Source organism: Rhinichthys klamathensis, unplaced genomic scaffold, assembly GCF_029890125.1.
Source record: "Rhinichthys klamathensis goyatoka isolate OS25496 unplaced genomic scaffold, OSU_Roscu_1.1 h1tg000160l_1, whole genome shotgun sequence".
Lineage (NCBI taxonomy): Eukaryota > Metazoa > Chordata > Actinopteri > Cypriniformes > Leuciscidae > Rhinichthys > Rhinichthys klamathensis.
This window is the reverse complement of record NW_026606694.1, coordinates 1,002,382-1,030,047: the sequence shown is the minus strand read 5'-3', so window position 1 is coordinate 1,030,047 and position 27,666 is coordinate 1,002,382. Positions and strand designations below refer to the sequence as shown.

The following is a 27,666-nucleotide window of genomic DNA, read 5'->3' as shown; positions in this document are numbered from 1 at the left end:
GCATAACGAGTCTGATCCAGAGTTGACAGCTATGCTTTCCCGGGCCGCCGCGAGTATCGGGCTTGTGTGGAACCATCCGCCATGTCCCAAGCACTTAAGGCTGATGATTGGTTTTTGGGGGAGGCGAACCCAAATCCTTTCTACCCGGACGGGCTTGAAGAGGTCATGAGATCGTGGGAGTCTCCTTTGACTTTTCGCGACTGCTCAGCGGCCTCTTCCGCCTTCCCTTGCAGAGGCCGCGGCCAAGGATACACTGGGGTTCCCAGTGTTCTGTGGCAACACATCTGTGTCCCTACAGCGCCTCCACCTGGCGTGGTGACCCTAAGCACCCCTCCAATGCCTGTAGGTTTTTTGTCTACTCCGGTGGCAAAGACCTATAGAGCTGCGGGGCAGGCTGCCGCCTCACTGCATGTTATTGCCATCCTTCAGGGTGCTCAATGACATGCACGAGGGTAGGGCTGATTCAGGGCTCATCCAAGAGCTGCATGCCGTCACCGACCTCGCTCTATGAGCGACGAAGGTGACCGCACGCTCCCTGGGTCAGGTGATGTCCACATGCGTGGTCAGACATCTCTGGCTTAACCTGGTTGATCCGCTTCCTCAACTCCCCCATATCCCAGGCTGGCCTCATCGGCGGCGCGGTCGAGGACTCTGCCCAACAGTTCTCGGCCGCCCAGAAGCAGACTGAGGCTACCAAACATGTTCTGACCCCGCGGCCAGCTGCTGCCACCCAGCCGCCGGCTCAGATGCCTCAGTCCGCTTGCCGCCGAACGCGCCCTCCTGCGACTTCTGCCCCCTGCCACCCGGCCCCAGCAGCACCGGGAGCTCTGAGCCCCCAGAGGGCGCGGATGGCAGTGCGCGCCGCTTACGAGCCTCGCCAATCTCGTCCCCCTATGTCGCCAGACCCCTGACAGAGCAGGCCCCCGTGGAACGCTGGTCCTTCCCTGGCCTTCCTCTGTCAGGATGCGGCATATGACTGTGCCCCCACATCGGGACGCTCCACCTCCCACGTCTGGGCCGGTCATTCCGCCTCGCTGCCCCATCGTGGGTACGTCTGTGGTTCACATGACCCTGCTGGTTCAGTTTTGGAGCTTCCAATCTGTCCCACTGGCTCACGAGAATCATCAGGCTCGGCTTTGCGATTCAGTTCGCACGGTCTCCTCCCAGCTCCGGGGAATCCACTGTACCGTGGTGGGTGGCAATGCCCCTGTCATGCGCACGGAGGTCGTCACCCTACTGGCGAATGGTACGATCGAGACCACCCCTCCAGCCGAAATGAAGTCCGGCTTCTTCAGCTCCGACCTCAGTGTACCCAAGAAAATCGTGTCCAAGTGATCATGAGTCATCACTTTAGTTGAGTCACACATGAAGTCATTAAAAGATTATGCTTAGTTAATGATGACTACTGTATTTGAATGTCAACAGAATTCGTGTGCTATTTGCTGTGATTGGCCAATTTTGGGGTCTGTCCATTTACCTGCAGGCTATGAAGAAGACATGAACATGCTTGGAAACTCAGATCATAATTCAGAAAAACAGTTCTCACATTAATTGATATAGCCTACTGTTCTAGCCTGTATGCATCCATGAGGTAATGTGGATTTTTGTATATTCCTTTAATAATTCGAAGAGTAGTCTTGCATGCATGAATTAATGCTTTTTTTATGCATGAGTTCATGATGATTCATGTACCAACTGTAGCTTTGGATACACAATGGATAGTAAAGACACATTTTTTTGTAAACAAAGAAAACATCATGATCATACGTAATAAATCATAATGTTTTAATTAAGGTGTTTTTCATCCATGAAGTCATGAATGAAAAACGTTGAACTCGTGTTAGTTCCTGATGATTCATGAGATATTAATGCATGAATTAATGCCTAATTCATTCATGCATTTATACACGAATTCATGATAATTCATGTACCCTTACCGTAAAGTGTTACCACAATTTCTTTTTAATAATCGTACAGAATGCCGTGGAAAAGAATGATAGATAGAAGTGTGCCTGGCCCCTTTTTTTAATAAAGGAACTGATAAGGTTTCAAAGAAGGGCAGGTCAGTCAGATCAGTTGCAAGAAAAATGTTGAAAGCCAGTGGTAAGGATTCTGAGACCTCAAACAACAAAAAGTTTTATAATGTCTGTGGAGTCCGTTGGTGTGGGTAAATTGTGCCCTGCAGTCTCTGGGTCCACCAAGCCTGCAAAAACATAGATTTTGCACCATTTTTACTCTGAGAATATTCACTCACAGACACACAATCTCACACGAGTGGAGTTGAGATATGGTCAGTCACAGAAAGAGAGATACTCTTTGTTCTTTTGGATTGGTTCAATAACCCGTTTTTTAAGCATATTGCAATTTGCATCTTTTGTTTAATTGTTGCAACTTACCCCAGCATGTGTTACAACCTACCCCGGCAGGGGTACATACAAACATGTATTTGACATCAACTCATAAGGGATCTGATATTCTTGCAGAGGTTTCAATTGGTGCCTTTTGTAGCAAAACAAATCTGGGTGCTTTGTATAAAAGTTTGAGCACTCTATCTCAAACATTCACTGAATTGCAGATGCTAAAAAAAAATGTTCCCCAATATACATAATGTTATCACATTTTCTGGTTAAATAACCATTAGATCTAAAACAAGAGAAACCAAATTCTATTTTGTATTTTTACATTAACTATCTAATTAATGTTTCATTTATTAAAACCAAATATAAATCTTATCAATTTAGTTTCTAAGCATTTTTTTTCCAAAACGTTAACTAAAGGCAGTAATAATTTTAAAAAACACAATTTATTTGTGAACTAATGTTCAGCTGTTCTTTTTAATAGTCAACTTATTTTTGGATCATCAGTCATTGCTTTTGACGTGAAATAAAGCAGTGATATCTAAGTGGCTACTTACTTTTTAATTAGTCTTCCCATTAACGGCATAATGTTCATTCCAGCCTGTTCTCACGTAAATGCGTCTTTATAGCACGCATTGTGTATTATCGTGCAATTTATACGCGAAAATTAGTTTTTACGTGTATATGATACGCAGTTTTCGCGTGCATTTGATACGCAGTTCATTTGCGTGTAATACACACGCACCCCACACCACTAATTCTACCCAAACGTATAATACACACGCACCCCACACACCACTACTAAACCTACCCTAACCAACTCATGCGTATCCTATGCACGTAAAAACTCATTTTTGCGTATAAATTACACGATAAACACACTGCGTGCTATAGAGAGCATTTAGTGTGATCGGGTTGTTCATTCAGACGATTCACGAATGCGCACGAAAACAAGATGCAGGATTTATCGCACAAAACAATCATATCCAATCATACACTTGACTTTCCCCCATTAATTTTGAATCCCCCTCCCAAAAAATCCTCCACCAAACCCAGCACACGCTTTAGGGGGTCTTTTAAAAATCAATGGGATCAGAGGAGGCAAGATCGCGGTCTCCCGCCGTACCTTTACCTGGGTGTTCTTTTAGAAAAGCAAGTGATTTAAACACTTGTGTCACATTTTGTAATATTTGCACTGTTTTATTTTTGTAATAAGGATTGGATGGATGGATATGGATAATATTATTTTCTCATTACATTTTTCGAGGAGGCACTGCCTCCCTTGCCTCCATGTAGCCTATATACTGTATGTGTGTGTGTGTGTGTGTGTGTGTGTGTGTGTGTGTGTGTGGCCTGTTGTTGTGACCAAACCACAATTTGTTTGGAGCTATTTGCATATCCACACACACTTGGGTTTGTGTAATTATGTCAGTGTTCTTGAGTGATTATGGATTTCATTTTGAACCGATGTCGGTGAGCAGGCTGAGATAGACTTCTTGACACTCACAACACAAGGAGGAAGAGTGTCACCAGTCTCTTCTCATAATTGGTTGGAGGTTAAAAATAGCTTTGGCTAGCCATCATGGGGCTGATTTACAGCCTTCAACACACTCTCAGGGGGTTCTTTGAGCACTCTGCATGGTGTTTCCAAACACTTATTATGCATAGCCATGGAGGTCCTGCAGCATATACAGCACTCCATCTTGAATTTATCATTAACAGTAATCAACATTACATTTACTTGCATTACTGCAAGGTGCTTGAATGTGAGAGAGCAATCTTTGTGACCTTACTTGGTTATTTTATGTCAGGCATTTATCTTATGGTTCTCCTATAAATATGTATAACTGGGATTCACTGAAAACATAGTAGAATATATGCATACAGGTCAGTGTTCAAACTTCAAACACTTTTATGTCCGAGTTTTTATCACGCCTTCAAAATTTACTTTTCGAAAATGTACTAAATTTCCATAAAGTATATTGTTTTTTTTCTTTTGTGCGGCACTCAGACTTTCAATATTATGATAAATCATAAAAAATAATAATTACATTTAAAAAACATGATAAAACTACATGATTACTGAACAAACAGTAAAATAAATTGTATTAACTATCCCGTATGTATAGACATTTTCACAATAAACAATTTAGTCCACATAAAGTGTGTTCAGTTTCACAACTGTGTCAGATAGGTGCATGCTTGAGATTAAATATAAGGCATGTGATGTGTGAAAATATTTGCTTGTGTGCATATATTTATTAATAATCTTAAAAATGATAAATAAATGACAACTAAATGTATTCAGTTAGTTAAACAATGACATAAGATTATTTTTAAAATGGGTTAAATTTGGTTTAAAGTTGTAGGTAATTTCGGAATGACCACAACACCTTCAGCCTTAACTAAACCTTTAGGGAAACTTTCAGCTACACTGGCAATTCATCTCAAATAATCAGATGAATATGAAACAAGGATAACGGCCTGAATTGGCTCATGTTAATCTAACTCTCTCGCTATACCTTCTTGTCTTACATAAATTCTGGGCAAAAGGCCTTAGAATGATTCACACACAGAGACTTTACACAGGAGGACTGTGTCATTTGAGGGCTGACTTGGCTCGAGGAACAGTGCAGGACCGATATTCACTGGGTGCAATGTGACCTGTCACAGTGGATTCAGCTTCAAACAAGACAACCTCACAAAGGGTTCAAATGCAAATACGGCCACATATAAGATCAAGGTTCTAAGCTAATATTTGTATTTTTAATGTTTTTGAAAAAAGTATCATATGTTCAACAAGGCTGCATTTATTTGTTCAAAATGAATAGAAACAGAAATAAACAACAACAAAAATGCTGTACTATTTAAATTTGATACCTAATGATTTATTTCATTATGATATTGCACTGTTTTATGCTTTTAGACTATCAACTGGATGAATTCAAAACTAATTTTGACAGATTGATTTAACTAAACTAAAGGTCAAATAACAAAAATAAAAGCTATGAAGAAAGAGATTTACACATGGAGTATATTCATGCTTTGTCTTTAATCACTTCATAGAAAAGTAGCTTCAGATTTTATTGAACACAATATACAATATTATTACCATACATTGTGTGAAACATTGAATATTCACCTGCAACAATGTGGGATAACCAGACGATAAAAACTCATCCCTCATGCAGATAGCACTAATTCTGTTGAATCCCTTTGGACGCAAGTCGGACCAAAAGATCTCAGACATATAGATTAACAAAGTTTTACTGACAATTTGAATTTCAAAACTGCTAACAAGGTCAGAAAAATAGTTCACATTAGCACAAATAACTACAGAAGATCACATTTTCGTAATTGTATTGATTTCACATTGTGGTTCAGAGATTGTGATGTTGGTAACCAATTCCTAAATGTGCATTTACATGCCAACTCTGAGCCATTTTTAGCAATCTCCATTCAAAATGTTGTATATATTTGAGGGCCACGTTTTGTGGAGAATCTCGTGAGATACTGATTTATCAATGTTACACCAAACAGTGATACACAAAGCTTCTAATATCTGACAGATGTCTACAGTATGCATTTGTCTTATCTACAGACTCTCCCCTTTACCAATGGGTCGTGTGTCTCATAGGCTACTGTTCTGGGCAGTTGAAAATTGTGCAATATATTCATACATAGTATATATAATATATATTTATTTATATTAAAACATAAACAATATTACTAAATAAAACAGACTCAGTCCAAGAGCCCACTACACAAGAAACACCACCAATTTTCGGTAATGCAAGTGCATATAAATTAAACCATTTACAAAGAAACATTATTCCCTATGTACATTTAACAGTAATAAATACACTGTTATAAACAGTAGAGGACCGATCTGAGCGCATATAAACAAAGAGAATGGAAGGAGTTGTAAAAAGCGTGGGCTGGTGATGAAGCGCCCCCCACGGACGCTCATACACACAAACACAGTAATGTGTAGACACGTACATATGTGCGCACAAACATACTTTTGCATGCTACTTTGGCCATTAACTGTTTCCACTGTTGAGACTTTGAGCATAAGGTAGTTAAAGTACCTTAAAGCATGAACTACACACAAACTTAAACCTTAACGGTGACAAAATGTATGAAACGACAATGCTAATGTCATTACTAATACTGGCATGTTGAAATTTGACAAGTGTAATTGTAGTTTTTTTTCTTTTCATATCTTGCCCCTCCCCCCCCACCTTTAAAGTGAGCCAATCGGAGAAAGAAGTTGTTTTCTTAAGAAGACAAATGAGGAAAAGTTCTATATCAAAGTGTGTAAAAAGCTACAAAAGCTAGTTTAGACTGTTTTTCTTGATTCTGTTTCTAAGGTATGATGGGAAGGGTGGAAATGGCTGCTGTAAGGAAGACAATTATGATGAATTGAAAGCGAATGAATGTGAATTAAGTCAATATAGCTTTGGCTTCCCTGTGATTTTAGTACATTACGAGACCCCTTGTGATTAGATTTTTTGGGGGGTGATTGTATTCTGTTTTACAATCTAAGTAAATGGGGTCTTCATACTTAAGGGCATTTAAAGTTTTTTTGTGAACAGATTTCTTACCCTAATGTGAATGGGATGATGTATGGTTCCAAATAAACAGTTTGTGCTCATAGTTACGGAGTCTGACACAAATATAGATAGAATAAACAGAAAGTGCCTCTTTCATAATTTCTTAGTTTTCTGATCGTTTGTCAGATGTTTGGATTATTAAGTTATATTGCCAAACAAAGGAAGACACTAAGTTTTCTCTCCAGCGTAGATATAAAACAATTCTGCATGTTCGGTCTGGTTTGCTTTACAAAATGAAAACATTTCAACGTACAGTTATACTAAAATGTGTTCAATAAATAAAAGACTATTAAAAAGACAATAGTAAAAAGGCACACAGTCTTTAGACAAATGGTACAGAAAAGTAAACAGTTTCTCTCTTTACAAATACTTGTTCTTCAGTAGTTCGTTTTTGACCTCATCACACACCCATAGCTTTACAAAAAGTTTGTGTTGGTACAAAAAAAAGAGAAATCCTCTCAGTAGTGTCTACTCCTCACAATCTGGTAAACAACCAAACAAACTGTTCACGTTGGCCCCAATCCTTCACGTTTATCAAAGTCGCCTGCCAATCGTTCAGGTCCAAAATGTCTGCAGCATTTATTTCCTGAGAGCTCCTACAAACTGTCTCCAAACGTAAGTGCAAGGAGGGCAAGACATCCTCCTCCCACGGGGGACTAAAAAATCACCCCATGTGGGCTTTTTAAAAAGCATCAACTGCAAGATTTCTCCTCTTGCATGGGAAAAAATAGCTACCGCCTATCAAGGGACGCGAAGTCTTATGTGTCGACCGGTGAGGCGTCTTCGGTAACTATCTGGATGAGTGTAGTGGATTCCATTTCTTCCCCTCTGTCGTCTTCTTCCTCGTCTCCCTGGCTCTGTTCGTCTTTTTCCGTGCCTTCTGAGTCTTCCTCCTCTAGCGTGAGCTCGAACTGGAACTTGTCAGGGGCTGAACCCCCGCTGTTGCCGTCTTTGTCAGCCTGATCGAAGGGCGAGGAAGGGCTTATGGGGACCATGCTCTGGTACCAGTTCCTATTATCCTCCAGGTTGTCCAGGATATCCTGGGCATCCGGATGGACCAAGTCAGCCCAGGTTTCCCATAGCGGGTGGACGATGAAGTCAATGAAACCCACCTGAAGAGAGACAAAAAACACATTAGATGTCGTAGGGCACAATGTAAGTTATTCTAGGATATCCTCCAACAGACCGCTACATTTCAGACAGTAACTAACCTGTGATCTCTCCACAGAGGCGGTGTGTTTGTCACACATGGGGCTGATATCCATGCCACGCTCCCTCTCTCGATCGCCCTGGTGAAAGAACTCATCCATGATGCGGTCAGTCCACTGGCGGTACAGCTCTAGAGACTTGGTGGGATTGCTCAGATCGGCGCAGTGAACCATGTTCCGCAAAACCTGAAGTAACATCAAAGTTTCAGCCAATTGTAATTCATCATGTGCCTCTAATTTATCTGAATCATCTTAGCTGGAGATTATGACATCATTGGATTTCCTAATGACTGTTTGAAAATTAGTTTCATTAAGAGGGGATGGAAAACAGGAAGACCTGTACCTGTATTCTGTCTGTGTAGTTGTCCAGAAGTAAAACTCCTGAGCTTGTCACTTTCTTCGTCTCTACCATGGTCTTCAGATCGGCCAGTAAGCCCATGTGCTTAGACATGTCCGTGGCCAGTACCTGTTAAGAGGGAACATTGAGCAAGATGTGTTAGCATATCAATCATTGCAGTGTAAATGAAGCAGATGGCCTGGAAGACAGGAAGGAAGGAAGGAAGGAAGGAAGAACCTCACCAGGTCGATGACCATCTTTCGGAGTGACTGTTTTTGTTTCTTAGTGAGGTTTTGGAAGATGTCACAGTTCTCCTCCTGTAGAAGTTTAAAGCCCACGGCTAAGTGGTGGTTCTCCAAAACCGACTCATCGTTATACATGAGCGCTAACTCGGAGTCTGTAAGAAATGAGGAAATACTCAATTAGTCCATGTGTCACCAGGAAATTTACGCTGGTAGTAGGTTGGGATTTAATAACACTCACTTGTATTGATGAGGAACTGGTTTGAAACACCAGGGTGGTCCACATCATGGATGGCTGCCGCAAAAATGGCTGCCAGGATCTCAAGATCGGTGAAGACAGCCTATTTAGGACAGATTGAAAATGGTGAGATACATGAAGTCCTTTGAGGAAAAAAAATATTAAAATTGTGCATAAAGAAAAAGCGTTCTTACATCTAGTGCAGGTGTGGACAGCAGAGTGTGAGTTGACTGGGCCACATCAGCAGCGTGAAGGCTGTTATGATAGGCCACATCTTGGTGGTAGTGATCCTCAAGGGTCATCATATACATCACAAATGTATCTGCTGGGATCTTGAACGTCTTGAGCAAGTCTCGTTCCTGTTACAAAGAGATGCAATATTATTACAATTCTGGACATTATTACATTTTTGTTGCAAAAAGTGGAAAGTCATAGGCTGGAGGAAGAACTGACCTGGAAGATGGCATACATAATGCAAGTTAGAGGCCGGTTGTTCGAATACTCTGAAACGGTAAAGATGTTCAGGCCCCATTTGTTCAGGTCTTCTAATTCCTGGAAAGGGAAGAGGCAAGGGCATGAGATCAACAGGACTTTTTTTTTTACAATCAAACCCACTAAAGAGCAAGCATTAGTCTTCTCCTTACCCTAGACAGCAAATCCTCTTTGTCGGTTTTGACGCCGAAGCGAGCGAGGCTGCAGTTGAGGATGGGCCCATGGGACACTTTCTTCACTCCACTGATCTGAGTCATCAGCTGCTGTTTTTTCTTCTTCTCGCGGGCTTTTGCTGTTTCCGAGGGAATCTCCATTTCATTCTGTTTGTCTGTAAGGAAAAGCAAGAACCAAAAGATTAGAACCATTTTGGACATTTTCCTAGTGGTTAAAAACCATAAACACAAATTTTCATAGAAAATGTGGAAAATGACCTTTTGCAAACTTGTAACCATGAAACCAAGATGGTCCCTAAATCTTTCTATACAGATCATGCACAAGTGTGTCAGATGTTGGTAGATCACATTCCAGATTACTCAAACTCTTAATTGTAGTTATTACACAGACACATACTGCACATGTCCGCATAAAAGCCCATTGTTGGAAAACCGGTGGCCATGTATTATGTTTCCCTAAGTGACGTAAGCAGACGCCTTTGGTTCAGGTGCAGGGCCATAGCTGAATAGCTCACATCTGCACTCCGTGCGTGTGCTTCTCAGGATTCGCTGCCCTTGAAAGGCAGAACAGACACCCAATTCAGAGCGACTTTGCCACTAAGCTATTCAAGCGGGGCTTGCCCCCTCTTTTCCTTCTCCTTTAGTTCCACTCTCCATTTTCACTGTGACAGACCTGTCAACAAACTTCAGGGGAGCCCGTGTCTGCCTCAAATGGCATCTCCAAAGGTCAACCCTCAGGAGATATCAATTGAAAAACAATGGCAGCACACGAAGGGCGTATCTCGAGGGCAAAAATGCAGTTAATAATGCCATAAACCTTCATGTTAAGGATTTTCTCATGTGGAAATGCTAATCCAATTTTTTCCCAAAAGCCACAGGCCCTGAGTGGACAGTATTCTTATTTCCATAACCAATATTTAACCAAAGGCAAGCCACATATGCAGACTGTGCATACAGATCCAAGATTCGGGAAAAAGAGAAAAAAAAAAAAAGCTGTAACATTGTGTTTGGATCAGATTTAATCTCATTATCTCTGCTAAACTCACACGTTTTGAAGCAGATAGTGAAAACGCAGAGGCATAAAGAGAGCAGTCACATGTGACACAGCACACAGATGTTTTTACAGCTAACATTTAATCCCTGGAATATAAAACTACTTTTAGTCCCAAATAATCCGGCCACAAAGTTGTACACCAATATTTTTGCAGAAAATTTTAAATCTCAATAATTGTTACACTGCAAAAATATTTTTCTAAAATCAACATTTTTGCCTTTTTTATCAGTAAATATATCTAAACATAATTTTTTTCTCACCAAAATAGATAAGTTTTATACATAAACATCAATACTTTGTCACATTTATATTTAAAGAAAGAAAAACAATTTACATTATGCAGATAAGTATAAAATTAGCATCATTTATTTGTAATTATAATAAATGCTAATGTATTATCTTTTATATTAGTTTATATAAAAAAAGTATAGATTTCTTGTTTTAAAAATGTTTTTAAAAAAATCACTAGTAAAAAAGACAAAAATACAGATTAAGAAATTATTTTTGTAGTGAAACAGGATCTCAGAAAGAGAAAGAGTTAAGATCTTGTGTAATGGGCCAAATGTGTGCCTGTTCGTGTGACTATGTGATGCCGTCTCGATGAGAACACAGGAGCTGGATGAGTCACAGGTTCTCTTGCCTGGATGTTCCGTGTTGGGGGTTCCACCGTCAGCATTACTTTACAGCAGAATACCATCCCCCTCTATCTCTCCCTCCCTCCCTCCCTCCTCTAATTCTGCTCTCCTTTTCACCCTCCCCTTCCTCTTTTCCAACTGCTGCATTGGGGATCTCTCTCCTCATGCAGAAATTAAAGTCTGATGCCATCTCACGGTATTCCACAAACAAATTGAGCCTTTGTGCCGTCTGATCTTTTAATGTAATATAGTTTTCTCAAATAATTCACTTATCAAACCTCTCACTTTTTCATAGCCTTTATCTTACAGTGAGTCTAAACTGCAGTTCAGCTCTGGAAATGACGCAGCCCAAATTCAATCCACAATGGCGTATACAGTATATAGTCAATGCTTAGCGCTGGCTGCGGGTGTTTTATTGAAAGGGTGAATATGTGTGTGATTACCTAGAAAGGTGTTGGAGATGAACTCCGACACCTGATTGCCAGATCTGCTCATCTCAGAGAAGTGCGTCAGCTCCCTGTTCAACATTCTCTTGAACTGGAAAAGATAGAGAGGGAGAATCATTAGTTAAAAAAAACTTAAAAGGTTCTACATTGAGACTTCAGCAGGGATTCCTTTCCCCAAAGTCCTGAAAAATGTAATATTTAACATTATTTTATATGGACATGCATTTACATACAATACCACAATGGGTTATGGGGTACGCAATACTAAATTTAACCAAATAAATTATATATATATATATATATATATAATTGAAATTCTAATATATTGAAATATCAATATCTCCTTTTAAAAATATTTATGCAGCATCTTAATTTCTCTTATTTCTAAATAAATCTCTAATACCTAATACCAAGCATAAACAATGCAAATGCATTAAGAATGTAACAAATGTATGAAGACTGAAGAAGTTAAATGCAGTACAAGAGGCAAAGTAGACACTGGTTGAGATTTCATTTGTAAATTGCAATTTTCAAACTTTCTGTCAAAGTTTAAGTAATATTTTTCTTTAGCATTTTTTACACATTTGATGTATGGATATATGTTCCAAAAACAACGATGTGGTACCAAAAAGACGCAATGTTGGAAGTAAATAAATAAACAAATGCATATATAATTAAATAAGTCAAAAAACGGCAGCCATATCCTGCGCCACATCTCAAATTTTTTAAGCTTCATCATTAAAAATGGATAAATCACAAAAGCGACCTTTATAGATGTGCTTTTTGACATCCAAATCAACATATCAACCAAAATACAACAGATTCATGTAAAAAGAAGAGTCCAAAATAGAGCTCGGGTCTAGACATTCCAGCACAGGATGCCACACAGCGAGACTTGCTGTAGGTTTTCCTCCTCAGTGTCTCCATAGACCACCAACAAACACCAAACCAAAACCAATCCGGAAAACAGCTCAGTAGCCACCATACACACCTTAATGTAACCCCAGGATACAGAGAGAAGGTAATTGGCCTCAGGCATTTTGGATCGTATTTAATCTCCCGAAATCCACAACAGCGCACTCCTATACCACAAAGGAAAAGAGCCAGAGAGAGGCAGACGAAAGGGATTCTTCTGGTTGCGAAAAAAAAAACGGAAAACCCCCTCTTCTCTCCTCTCCTACTCTGCTTGGTATGGATTAGTAGCTGATGAGCAGACGCGAGCTGTCTTCATGGCAGCTCTCGGCCGAATCGCTCCAGCATTGACTCTCCATGGCTGCGGATATGAGCAGGGGGCCAACAGCGGATGGGAACACCCGTCCTGAGCTGGAGGAGGATCCAGAGAGCGACGGCCGGAGCTAGAAGCGAAGCAGAGGGTCTGAAAGTGCCAATGAATTATGGAGGAGATGAAGGAGCAGTAAATCAGAGGGAGGGAGGGATGAGGGGAAAAAACGCTGGGATGCTCATCTGGCTGGAGGGGGGTCTTCCTCTGCTGGATTAGTGCCGCTCTGCTGCAGCACTACGCTCACGCTCTTTCATCATCTCTCTCGGTCTTTCTCTCTCGCCCCCTCCCTCTCGCGTCTCACCCCCAGTCTCGAATCTGTCAGCCCCAGCAACACGATCCATAGGCACATATGATTTGACAGAGATGGCAAAGAAGAGGGGGAGCCCCGCTTTGTTATGCGGGGAAATCACGAGAGGAAAAAGGCAGAACAGAAAGAGAGGGAGATTTATGCACGGACTTGGCTTTTTGCGAACAATTCATCGACCTTTGTCTTTAAGGGATTCCTAATTGAGTACAACATTAAGTACCCTTTTGTACTGCAAAGGTGATGCAGGGAAGATAGGAGTTTTAGATGAGTCTGGGTTCTTTCAGGCTCGGCCACTCTTATTTATTGCATTGCCATAATGCACAACTGTGCTATTTTTACTGTAGAGTATGGTGGGAGAGAAGACTTGGATAATTGCCTCCCTTTGTCTTTTTTCTGTGACATCAACTAAACCCACCCCCCACCCAGGCTCTCTCTCTGCCTCCCCGTCTACATCCGAACACCAATTACGCCAACATCCCAACGCCATGGCAACAGTGTCATGTGACACAGGCTGCCGCTGAGGCTTCCCTCCCTCCCTAGCTTCCAAAGATGGCAGCCCAGTAATCACGAGGACACCACTGCGTCTCAATAACATCTGCCAAATCAACCCCCCGAATCATTAAAACGGGGAGGAGGGCAGACGGACAAAATCAATGAGCCGTCCTTGATATAGCCCAAACGAGCAAAGTCCATTAACAGGGAAAACCCTCCAAATGGACAATCTTAAAAGTGTCCAAAACCACTAAAGCCAGCAGTCCAGACCAAGTCTTTCCATCACACTCGCCTACGACGGATAAAATGGTGCATTTCACAACCAACAGAAAGTAGATGCCCAATTACCCCAATAGTAAATTTCACAAATAATTACAAAGAAACAGCAAAGAAAACATTGAATTAAACGTGAAAGTTTGAAGTAGAAAGACTGAAATACAGCTGTATTCGTTGTTTATTTGCAGCAGAGACTGTTTCTGCTGATTAACGCAGGCATTTGAGGAGCTAAAAGGATTCATGCAATGATTTTGGAATATCCATGTGAAATGTGTGTGTCAGTGTTTATGCGCGTTCATGAGAAAAAGAGAGTGGGAGGGAGACAGGGGGAAAATAGAGGAGAATCTCTGCATTATGCTGCAGTGGGGGTTTCTCAGCAGTGCGCGAGATGTCTAGTCAGAGCTGTAAACAACTCTGACATATCATAGACCGTGCCTTCTGCGGCTCACATTTCTTCTTATCATCCGTATCAATAAATCCATGCGAGTGGCTCTTTCTAAGCCCTGTGAGAAACACGGATGTGCACCGACTTCTGCTCTGAGAAGAGTTAAGGGTGAATGAAGGGAATGTCATTCTCAAAGACCTTCATTCTGTAGAAAAACTCGATTAAAGCTAACCGATTCCATCAGCTAGGATTACCTGTGTAATGCATTTAGAGGCAAAAAATGTTATGCTGAAACCATTTCACCATTCAATCACCTTTTTTCCATCACTAGTTCATTTAAATAACCCTCCAAAGTGATGCTTTTTAATAAAAATATTCTCTCAACATTCCCTTCAGTATCTCAGTTAACATTAACTCATAAAATCTACATTATAATTAAAAAACAATAAGCTAAAATGCTGTGTTAAACCGTTTTGGAGTATAGTATGTGACAGTATAGTATGTGTCAACTTACCAAATGTATTTCCTGTCAACTACCCATCGGCATCAATTTCAGCAAATATGATCAGAATAATACTAGCTGGTAAGATTTTATTTGTGTATTTCTTTAAAATAGGACATTTAGCAATAGGATGCTATTTAATTGTCTCCACTAGTGGGCAGTATAAACCCACAGATGTTAAGTGAGATAGATTGTTTGGTCACCTCACACTTTTCGCCGGTGGCATGTTCAATCAATCTGTACTCTCATCATGACCTTGTCTAATGTATCAGTGTTTGATGTAGGACAGGCGAGTCAATCAATCATCAAAATACATTTAACCTTTTAGTTGTCCTCTGTCAATTGAGATTGTTTTTTTTCTAACCATATCTTTCTCTATACTGAAACTATCATGTAAATGACACTACATACACTAATGTTTTTTTTTTATTATAGCTATCTGAATGTCTTGTGTACATCATCTAGTCATCTAGTGGGGGAAACCCCCATCAGTTTCTTGGACAGAAATTGTGGGAGTTTTTATTGCAACGAATGATGTCATTTGAGAAGCACATAATTGCAAAATCGGCAAATTCTTAACAGTGATTGATATATGACGATGCCTGGAAGACGATTTTGAAAGGCCGTGACGCACATCAAGATGACAAATGGGTTCTCCGGTATATTAGAACAATAATATCACGACTTAACTGCTTCTAAAGAAACTCTTTGTGTGCTAACTATCACCGCCTGAGGATACAAGCCTGACTTTACACTTCCTCTAAACTTCTCATGTGTGCATGGATGCGTGTATGTGTGAAATCAACATTTGGACAGAGTAAATGATTAAATGAGTTATTAAATTACAGATTAAAACACTTTTAGCTGATTTAGTCTCAATTATATCCACACAACGAAGAGGCTAAATCGCTTAAGATTAGAAAGGAACTTAAAGCTTTAAAATTACAGATAACAGAGATTGTTTCTAAGGTTTGAGATGATCAGAAAAAGACAGCAAAAATGAAACCATTTAAAACGAACATTTACACTGCAACCATTTTAACAACAATTCTCATTCAACTGATATTGGTACACTTAGTCTACAACCAAACTAACTATGCAGGAACAGTAGTTTGACTTGAGAGCATTAGTTCAATATTACAGGGCTCCGATTGGTTTAGATTATAGATATGTGACTGTAAAACACATCCTCTCTTAAAGACCACTGCTTACCTGTCCACACTATTTCATCCACACTGACTGTCCCATATGCAACTTGTCAATACAAGAAAGCAGTGTGCAAAAAAACCTTTCCAAGCATTCACTTTTCATCTATAAAGCTCAGAAAAGTTCAGAAAGCTACTTTAAGCAAGTTATGTCCCCGAAAAGTCCACCAAGTAACACCCAACAAAAATAAACAGCGCACTAATAACTTGTAAAAACATAAAACAAAGGCTCACCTTTCCAAAAGAGTTCACTTTTCCAATCGTTCTCTGTTCTTTCGTCTCAAAGTAGCAAGCTCCCATTTTAAGTGAGTAAAGTTTTGTAAGTCCTGCTTTCTGTGAGCGTGTCACCCTGTCTTGAGGTTCAGTGTTTGACAGACAAGATAGCTTTACTGACTAACTTTGAGCAGTGAGCGCTTACTATTCTTCACTTCAGTGTGTGTGTGTGTGTGTGTGTGTTACTATATACACACACTCCCCCTCTAACCATGGGACCGCCTCCTTTTCTCTCTCACACACACGCGCGCACACACACACTAACACCATTGCAACATAGTTTATAGGGTAAATACTAGTGTGCGCTGGAATCAGATCAAGCATACTGATATGATCTCTTGAAGTCATCAGAGAAAGCTGGCACGGACAGCTGTGGGAAATCCTAAATTTCAAATCACAAGAATGTTATGCTGCACCCAAAGGAAAATCACAAAAGAGATCTTTAATGTCTCAATTGCTTCTAGACTGCCATGAGATTATAGAGAGGAAATCGAAACTTTTAAGTATCCTGCCTCTTCTCCAGAAAAATTAATTAATTTCACACATCTCCTCTAGCCTTTTAGGTGAGATCTCAATACTTTGAATAAGATGCAATCTTAAGTCTGCAAGATGCAATATTAAGTCTGCAATCAAATAATCAAAAGATTGAATGTAATATAAAAAAATATATGTGTATGATTTATGACATTATATTAATACAATTATTCTTATTATATTATATTAAGATTTAGTATCAATTCATATATTTCTCATCAAATAATTCTATAACACACATTACATTAATTTCACATCACATTAATTTCATAGCTCTATATTCCTAATGAAACAATTGTCTCATTCTTTCTCATTTAATTTCTCTATAGGAAAAAAAATGGTACAGAGCAACAACAAAGCTATAAAATGTCCATCTGAGACGGATTAAGTAATAAAGATATAATTAAGGATATAATATAATAAAGAAATAATGACCCTTTGATATAATTTGATTGAACTATCAAAATAGTCCAAAAAGAATCAGAACTTTTCAATTTGAATTATACTCTATTTGAGAATAGCTGATATGGATTTTACATGCACACACAAGCACATGCAGCTAAAGTTTAATGCACATCAGATGGCACAGATTTCCAAAAGGGTAGCAAAAGGTCAGACGTCTCTGTACAACTCTGATGGCTATCATTATGTTATTTCCACAAACTCATACAGAAGCTCCCAGAAAATAAGAGATAAGCTCCCAGATCTTGAGCCTATCATGATACGGTCACAGGCTTCGTGAATACGTTGTGGCAATACTGTGTTCACCTGCATGCACTGCATAAAATAATCAGTAGTTTTGTCGTTTTCCAGTAAAATTATATATATATATATATATATATATATATATATATACACATCCTTAGATTGATAAATTAACTTAAGATGCAAATTTATCTGCAATATTAAAGAGAAAGTCTTTGTTATTTTAAATATTGATTTTTCTTTAATTAATTTATATTCTCATTGAATTAGTCATCTTTTTTTAGTTGTTTAAGAATAAATCTAACACAATTTTGTGAGATTTATGCAAAAATAAATGAATAAATAAATAAGCAGATAGAGTAAGAAAAATAAAATTAAAGAAATTCTCAAGCATTAACATGCAAATTTGCATTACAAGTAAATTGTTTACGGATGATTAGATACTTCTAGTGGAAAACAGGCCAAAAATACTGATAACGAAAATTCTTCCCGAAATCCGTCCCTTTCCTGAACATATATCTGTATGACTGAGCCTCTGAGAGTGTGTGCAGGACTAAGTGAGTATTCATCCCTATTGTCTGCAGTAAAAGTCCCTGTGTTGCAGTGTATGCCTGTTTGACGTCAACAGAAGGAGAAACAAACAGGGAGAGCAGCCTTGCCCTGCCATACAGCACTCACTCCCATTGTAGTCTGGACCCAGCTAGAGCTTAGGAAGGAGACCGGAAACCTGAGTCACAGCTGCAGGACACACACACACACACACACACACACACACTGTGGAGCTATGCAGAGTATCGCATGAGCAGACAGTGACAGCAATTTGAAAACAACACACAATGATTAAAGGACAAAACAGATGAAAAACAATACAGGTTGAAACATGCGTATTTATGTCTGTAACTCTTACAGTGATTGTGCTTGTCATATCAGCAGACGATTCATAAGGAAATATTTGTGTTTCAAATTTAATTATATTGTTTATCATAATGCTCTGAATATAGAGTAAACTTGAATAAAGTGTAAAATACTGTACGAAATATTCAAGTCTTGAAAAAAACAAACAAAAAAACCTCGATATCCCAATAAAACATTTAACTTTACTAACTTCCTTGTTATAAATTGGCACACAAGCTGTCAATCAAATCAGAGCAACCCAAAGGGATGTGGAAAAACGTGTTGAAAAAAAAGAAAGGCATGCTAACACCCGTTTAATATGCTAGGAAGACTTGCTAGCATTTATAAAGACAATGTGACAGGCTGCTGGGATAAAGAAGTGCGTGACATCCCAACAAGAGTCTTTATACTTCAAATATCTTGGTAAAGGCAACACAGCTAAATATAATTTCAATCCAGCATATATTTAGCAAATCCAAATACAGTAAAACAGATTATATCTGAAACGGAGGCAAACGTGTTGTGTGGAATGCTAGAAAACAGCAGTCAGAATTTTTAAACCAAGCTAACTGGCACAAGAACCGACTTTCAATAGCCCCATTCACAAAGCGGCCATTGAGACAAGCAGTGCAAGAGTTTCTAAAACTTCCAGAGGACCTCTTAAAGTGATGTGCTGCACCTTCTCACCTTGTTGGAGGCCATGTCGCTGACGGAGCGGTACGTCTGGATGGTTTCCAGCTGATCCAGACACCAGTCCAGCTCCTCCATGGTCTCCACAGCCAGCTTCTGGTACGACTCGTCTGGACAGAGAGACACAGAAACGGGGGCACCGTGAAAATCCTGCTGCACGGCCACTCGAGCACAGCCCGCCAGACAATCCTTCATCCTGGGCTTGCACGCACACACACACACACTCCCAGACTGTATGAGAGAGTGAGAGTGGGTTCTTCTGAGAGCTAGCTGTGAGAGATTTCCCCCCCTGCTCGCTCCTTCTCATTGGCCTGGTGCTTGTGGCTAGGTGATACTGCCTCTTTGGCTGCCTGCCCCTTCCTCTCACCCCCTCCTGCCTCTCTCTGTGTGCCACTCTCACTCATGTCTGAGAGTTGGCTGTGGTGGGATGATACTGCCTGTTGGCTTTGTGCTCTCTCATTTTTATTAACCCGTTTGGGATCTCTCACTCTCTCTCTCATCGCCTCATTGCTCGCTGTATAAACTTGAACCTGAACACAAACACTTTTTCGTTGTGAAAAACACTTTTTATCTCGCAAAAAGGGATGTTTGTGTAAAAATGACATTTTAAGACATTTTCTGATATGATTTTGCTGGCTATGTACAATTAAGCAACATCTTGAGAAACATAAAAACATTTTTTTTGGGCCATTAAGTTTCCTTACATTTATGCATTTAGCAGACGCTTCTATCCAAAGCGACTTACATTGCATTTCAAGGTACACATTTACATTCTTAACAGTTCTTGCTTTCCTTGGGAATCGAACCCATGACTTTGGCGTTGCAAGCATCAATGCTCTACTATTTAAGCTACAGGAAATCCTTAAGACCAGATTCCAGGGGACATTGTATTGGCATCTTTGATTCAAACTTTAGTAGCAAACAAATTATTTTTTGTGTATCATTTTCAAATTGTGATTTATTTTCATCACATCGCTGCATGGCATTTTTAATGTACAAAAAAGTTTTAGTAAAACTAACTATACCATTCAACTTTATTCAGCAAAGGTGCATAAAATTGATCAACAGTGACCGTAAAGACCTTTACATTGGCTAATTAGATTTTTACAGCATTTTGCTGTCTATATTAAACATTTTGAATCTCATTGGCGAACAAAAACGTATAAATATAATGAGATATCAAATAACGCCAAAAGACTAAAATGGCTATAAGTAAGTAAGTAAGAGTAAGTAAGAATCTTTATTGTCATTGCACATCAGGTATACAATGAAATTACAGTGCATCTACGGCCAGTGCATAATAATATAATAAATATATAAACAATAAAAGATAAAAAAATAAAAATAAAAGAAGAAGAGGGAAGTAAACTATATATACACACCACATTTACACATCATAGCGCACACACACTATATGAGTTCAGTGACCTAATGGCCCAAGGAAAGAAACTGTTTTTGAGTCTGTTTGTCCTGCTCTATACTGTCCATTCCAACCCCGAAACTACAAAAGAAACAAAAGCAGCAAGAGAAACAACAAGCACATTTACATACACACATAGATGATAAACCATCACGTTTTATCATGCGCTTATATCAATGTCAAGATGTACGTAAATGGGCCTGCATCATTCCACGCACACCACAGAAATGCATGAAGCGTATAGGCGTGAGCTGTGTGTGTGGGTCTGGTTAAAGCATAGATGTGTTTACAGTAGAGGGGAGTTTGGTGAATCAGTGCCCTGTGGCTTTGGGACACAGACGAACCCTTGTGTTCCTCTGACTTTGCTGTGGTGGGTCTCCTAGTTGCAGAACAACACAGCAGCAGAACTTTAGCAGGGCCCTGTCGAATGACGGCACTTCTCTCTAACCTCCACACGCTCAAAGCCACACACACATATTTGCTCTCTGAACACCGGGAGAAAAAGCTCTTTGATGTGGATCATTTATTTTTCACTTTTTTTCTTTTCTTTTTTTTTTTTGCGTGTGGAGGGGTATACCTGCACACTACAACACCAAGGCTAAGTCGAAAAGCTGGAAAGTGGATTTTTGTAACAATATTTACATCTTCACAAAACTTAAAGGTACAGTTTTATACCTAAAAGAGAGCAGCTAAGTATAACCACATTTTAATATTGCTAAAGAAAATGTGAATAGTGCCTGCCCATGAAAAAACGCAGCCATAATTCTAGGGTATGCACTTGAGTGCCAGGCCAATGCTATGCGGTTGCTGGGGTGTTCTAAGTGGTTTGTAGTGCATTGGTGTCTGGTTGCTAGGGTGTTCTGGGTGGTCGCTAGGTGGTTGCTTACTGAACCAAGTGAAAAGACCACCCACAAGTCTTTTCTTGATATTTAAGTTTAAAAATTCAGTTTTAGCTTTAGGGAATATTTACATGAAATACTTGGATCAGTTTAAACAAATTGCCAATCTAAACAATTATTTATTTATGTTCAATATAAAAATACAAAAAATAAACAAAATCAGCTATAAATAATGCTGTAAGATCAGATGATAGATAGAGCAATGAACGATAGAACGATAGATAGATAGAGCAATGGAACCATAGATCTTTGTTTTTGTCTGTATTCCTAATGTAATGTGATATGCAACGGCAATCGTCATTTTCTTGGACTGGGCAAATGTCTATTGTCCATTTATGTGTGAACTGATTGTTTGTTCTTTACTGTTATTGTGAAGCGTCCTTGAGCTTGGGAAAGGCGCTATATAAATTAAACTTATTATTATTATTATTATTATTATTATTATTAGATAGATAGATAGATGGATAGTTATCTTTCTTCAAGACACACGTAACACACACAGACACACAAGCACAGATGATCATGGCGGATTCAGAAAAAGCGAGCAACGGTCCAAGATGCCGACATATGGTCATGCTGCAGTTGCCCACATACCATGAGGTCATCCAATAACAGAAAAATGGGGACATAACCCTGCAGTGACATTTACTAAAATATGGACAGCTAAGAGCTACTTCCCCCAAGAAAAGTAGTCATGTGACTTCACAATGAGCGGGTGACTCACTTTATTGTTTTTTTGCTGTCACAAAAATGTGTTTGCATGTGTGTCATACTGTACATACTTGTATATTGTCATTGTTCTCTATTAATTTAAACAGTCCATCAAGTCCATAAAACCATATAGGGTGTCTCATTTTTCATTGTAGGTTTTAGAAGGATGCTCAAGAGCGCCCCCTTTATGCCCACTATGCACCCACATTGGAGTGGACCTTGCAGCAAGGGTCCATGCAGCAATGTGTGGGATTGTGAAGGCTGAAAGAGCCAATGAGTTTTGATAAGTTGGTAATCTCCATATAGTGTGTGTGTGTGTGTGTATATATATATATATATATATATGTGTGTAACTGTATATATAAACTATTGTTTTGGTAACACTTTACAATAAGGTTTCATTTGTTAAAATTAGTTAACTACATTCGTTGACATGTACCAACAATGAACAATACTTCTACAGCATTTATTAATATTATTCAATGTCAACCTCAGCATTTACTAACACATTTTTAAAATCAAAAGTTGTATCTGTTAACATTAATTAATGCACTGAACAAACACCATGGACATTTTTTTCAACAATTGCAAAGGTTAATAAATGCAGTAAAAATGTCAACTAATGCATAATATTAACAAATGAGACCTTATTGTAAAATGTTGCCATTGTGTTCATCAGCTAATTATCATTCTGATAATTCCCGTCAAAACTAACATATCTTTCTTTGTGTGAACGACTTGACTGCATCACTTATGGGCATTATGGGTGTGGTGTTATAAGAAAAAGTATCAGCGCATACCAAGTATTTGTGTTTTGCGGCCACAAAAATGTGTTTGCATGCGTGTCATTTGAGCTTACTTCAGATCAGAAAATCAAGTCTTTTAGTCTATGGTGTTTATGTCATGACTGAGCGCTGTTGTGCGTATGTGTTTGAGCTATCGGATGTGGTGTGTGTGGTAACAGCCATCTCTCTGTCTTCCTGATGCGTGTGTTGAGAATTAGCTTGTGAGCATGTGCTTACATGTGTCATTTTTCCTTTCTCTCTCATTCTCTTCATCCATGCCCCTCCTGAATTAATGCCTAGTGTCTCAACGCTTAGTCAAGCAGTGGAAGGATAAACTATAGCATTTCCAATAAAGAGGAAGCATGAAAAGATGACGTCAGATCAAATCTCAATGGACCTATAAGAAAGCACTTCCTCTGTTACTGATTGTAAGAGGAGAGAGAGAGAGAGAGAGAGAGAGAGAGAGAGAGAGAGAGAGAGAGAGAGAGAGAGAGAGAGAGAGAGAGAGAGAGAGAGAGAGAGAGAGAGAGAGAGAGAGAGAGAGAGAGAGAGAGAGAGAGAGAGAAAGAGAAAGAAGAAAAAGAAAGAGAAAGAGAAAGAGAAAGAAAAGAAAGAGTTGGGGAAATTCTGGAAAAGCTTGTTTATAGCCAAAGGACATTGTGAAACAGCGTAACAGATGGGTTTCTCTCCGTGGACAGAGAATACTTGATAACGCATTCAATTAGAGGAAAAATCTATGAGATCAATTAAATATAATTCAGATTAAGCAATTATGTAGCTATTTGGGATTGGAAACCAATCGAATATTTTTTATTTTTTATTGTTTTATATATTATTGTTAATACATTTCACAAACAATTACAAAGAAACAGCAACACACTGAAGTAAACGTGATATTTTGAAGTAGAAAAACTGAAATAGTATTTTCTTGTTTCATTTCATTTACAAAAAAACCCAAAACATTTTTACAGTGTATCTTTCTATGGATAGACAGAAGAAATATTAATTGCCAAAAGCGTTATAAAAACAAATTGGAATTCAATTGAAAATACTTCTCTATACTTTAACAGTCCGTCAAGTCCATGAGACCATAGGGTGTCTCATTTGTCATTGTGGTTTAAGAAGAATGCTCAAGAGCGCCCCCTTTATGGCCACACATGGGTTTGGAGCTAAAAGTGGAATATTAACCAAAAGTCAATGCAGTAATGTGTGGGATTGTGAGGGCTGAAAGTCCCATTGAGTGTTGAAAAATTGTTAATCTCCAAAGAACATACAAAGAACTCAAGGTACAGCAAATAGCAGCCTCATTTCTGAGCCTAAAGTGAGGCAAAGCACTGAAGAATCTTGATTTTGAATGTGAAAGACAATTCAGTAATTGAAACCGTAAACAAAGATGATACTGTGCTCATTTATGATGCAATAACCTCTCTCAACAGATGTTACATACTTCTAAATGCAGCAGTGGAGCATCATACAACTACACTGGACATTCCCGGAGTTCATTTTATTGAGGTTTCATCTCAACATGGCAATTTCTGAGAAGCACCATACTGGTTTAAATGAAATGTTTTCCATTAGGAGGCAGAAGCCACTGCTTTGGCTTTGAGGACTTTTACAACAGACACATTGAATAAACTGGAACTTGAAGAGTGCTGGAAAAGACCGCAGTCAGACGACCAGACCACATGAATGGAAGTCCTTCGCAAAAGTTGAAATGGGTGCTTGTTGAATTGGGCATGTTAGACCATACAAAACATAAGCCTTTGAAGTCATTTTCAAAAGAGAAAATGGCAAAGAACAGCCAATGAGCAATGGTGTTGCTGAGAGCCAAGTTTCTTTCACAAATAAATTAAGGTTAGAATTTGTTCAGTTCAGTTTCACGGTTTCAATATTAAATTGTTAAAACATTAAACTGTTTGCATTTAAACAGTCTGTAAAACCAACTTGGCCCCATTTCAATGCATGGGTGTAAGAGACATGGGGACCAAGTCAAATCCCCCAATTTTAAAAGGCCTGTCTTTTGAAAAACAGCCCCCTTTTTTCTCCATCACAGAGCTGCCTCTCTAGAACTATTCCAGAAAATATTCTGCACTCATTTAGGAGGGTACGAATCAGAATCAAGAACTAACTCTGGGTAAAATAACTGCCAAGAGCAAAATTATAGGATAGGGCATGGCACGCAAGGAGCCAAAGCGGTTTGAAACTCCTTCCCAATCTTGATCCAAACCCTTCTCCTCATTCTGAAACCATTCGTTCAGTTATGGTCCAAATCTCCCCATCCCCACGGCACACAACAGGCCTCTCCAGGCTGGAAAACTCACATTTTCCCAATAAGGCAATGAAAAGCATAATTAGACTTGTAAAAGAGGCAATAGATAGAAAACAACCATAGGTCCATATTTGGACCTAGTTTTAATAATGGATTTCATCTTCGCAATCAATATTATCACATTAGTATCACATTAGTTCCAAACTTTTGATACATTTTTGCAGGTGAAATCCAGTCATTTTAATAGGAATCCACACGATCTAGAATTTTGCGTGAAGACGAAAGATTTCCACATACAAATTTTGCAACAATTCGCCGCAATGACCATCAGAAAGCTTCTTGTTATGAAATTAAACTGTGTGAGCGGTGCTTCATACATCGCTACATTATTCACAAAAGACAGTGGACCTTAAGTGGACCTTAATATGCTAAGAAATACCATTTTGCAATCTCAAGCAAAGATTTGTACAAATTTGTTTTGTACAGTAAAAAAAAAACTATGTTGGACACATTCAATTTGCAAATGGCCATGCCGACTCTTACATAAAAAATAAGGTGGATTGTAATTCCTGAATTGAAACATACAAATGTTTATGAATTCTTTAAGGTTCATTGAATATTGAATTCATGACAGGTTAATTTTATTGTATTAATAATAATACAAAAAAAATCAAATATTAATGTTTGATTTGACACCAGATAAAGATCAGCATGTCTCTAAAGTTTGTGTAAAATTGTTTACAATCCATTTGAGATGCTGTCAATATGTTAATACTTTACATTTCAGCGTCTATCCAAATGTAGTAAAATGCATGTTCGCTACGCCAAGAATCCGATTGAGATTACCCTGTTGACAGAGGCATTTGGAAATTTCCAAATTTGTTCTGTTACATTCAGAATTGATGAGAAGCATTTCATGAGTCAATAGTCAGTTCAGTGAGGGGATCTGGGGTAAGCGACCACACAACATCCAACCTTGTATTCACGAGGTCCTGGGTGGTTAAAGTGAACATACACACACAGGGAAGGCTTTGTCCTTTCACCTGGCTTGAACCCTGCCACCAAAGCATAGGGTATTGACAGACCTCAATAGGGCTGTTTGTCAGTACCTCGCTGACCCATTCCAACCCCATTACCATAGGTTAGGAAGCCAACATACGGTAACCCAATTAGCTCTGACTTTTGTCAGGTTTGGCTTTTCTTTCACTCCTACCATTACTGTAACAGCCAACAGAGATTCCCGATGGAATATGGGGCCGGTGGTATAGGATGATGAGCAATTCTAGAAGAAATTCAGGATGGATGTTTTATTGGATACCAGCTGGACGTTTAATGATTTTGGGAACGTAGCCAGATAATGGGTGAAATCAATTTGGAAGTAAACATCATGATGTCCTACCAACTAGGGCAGAGCATTGCTGTATTATTCTGCATGTGCATATTTGTCCTTCAAGGGCGCAAAAATGCCCATTTGGATTTTTTTAATCCACGTGTAACTTTATATGTGTTCAATAAACAAATCTATACGAATGAATGAATTAGGGTGGAATAAAAGATGGCAGAGGGGAGTTAGGTGGAGACTACTCATGTCATTACCAAGTAAAAAAATAAAACTATTTTACAGCATACACTGTACACAGTAATAAAACAAACCTGCGGCCATCATGCTCACCACTCCGTTCCGTCACTTTGAGATGTCTTTCCCTTCTATCATCAGGGAAACTGGATTGACAGGATGTGTTATGTGCACAGAAGAGGAAGACAGAAAGATTTACGATCAAGTCAGACATTGCATGTCTAGAGCATCTCAGCTCAGTCACCTGTGATTTTCCATAATACAATACTGCTAAATAAAGATACAGTTTAAGGCCTAACTAGTTAAACTTACTGGTTTTGAAAATTTGAAAAAGACAACCATAAATAAGTTATAAGAGATACAAAAGATTACAGCCAACAAGTTTCTAATTTACAGTAAATGGCACCAGAAGACTTACACACACAGTATTCAGTAGTATTCACCTCTATTACTGTGCCCAACAGTTGGTTATAAATATGGCGTATGGGCACAAAAGTCATGTGACTGAAACAGTTTAGATGAATAGAAGTAGGGGTGTGACGAGATCTTGTGCCATGAGATCTCGTGATATTAAAACGTGACAATATTTCTCATCAAAGTAAAAAGCGGTCTCGCGATATCAGCATGACGGAGTTGAGTTTGTGGCAAAACCTTTTACAGTGC

At 39.1% G+C, this 27,666-nt stretch overlaps 1 protein-coding gene across 5 annotated transcripts in view; it reads right to left on the bottom strand.

Moving 5' to 3' along the window:
* Positions 1-7,072: 7,072 nt before the first annotated feature.
* The window catches only part of pde4ba (phosphodiesterase 4B, cAMP-specific a), a 232,389-nt gene continuing 211,795 nt past the window's right edge, over positions 7,073-27,666 (bottom strand). For 4 of the 5 annotated variants that reach the window (XM_056258836.1, XM_056258837.1, XM_056258838.1 and 1 more), the window contains 10 exons: positions 19,341-19,453; positions 11,796-11,889; positions 9,643-9,818; positions 9,452-9,550; positions 9,193-9,357; positions 9,002-9,101; positions 8,761-8,915; positions 8,525-8,647; positions 8,185-8,367; positions 7,073-8,085 (listed from right to left, as the gene is read on the bottom strand). In XM_056258836.1, the coding sequence (XP_056114811.1) occupies positions 7,732-8,085; positions 8,185-8,367; positions 8,525-8,647; positions 8,761-8,915; positions 9,002-9,101; positions 9,193-9,357; positions 9,452-9,550; positions 9,643-9,818; positions 11,796-11,889; positions 19,341-19,453 (1,562 nt within the window). In that variant the 3' untranslated portion in view covers positions 7,073-7,731. Of the gene's footprint in view, positions 8,086-8,184; positions 8,368-8,524; positions 8,648-8,760; positions 8,916-9,001; positions 9,102-9,192; positions 9,358-9,451; positions 9,551-9,642; positions 9,819-11,795; positions 11,890-12,789; positions 13,325-19,340; positions 19,454-27,666 lie in introns of those variants that run through there. The other variant, XM_056258840.1, reaches the window with a different exon arrangement.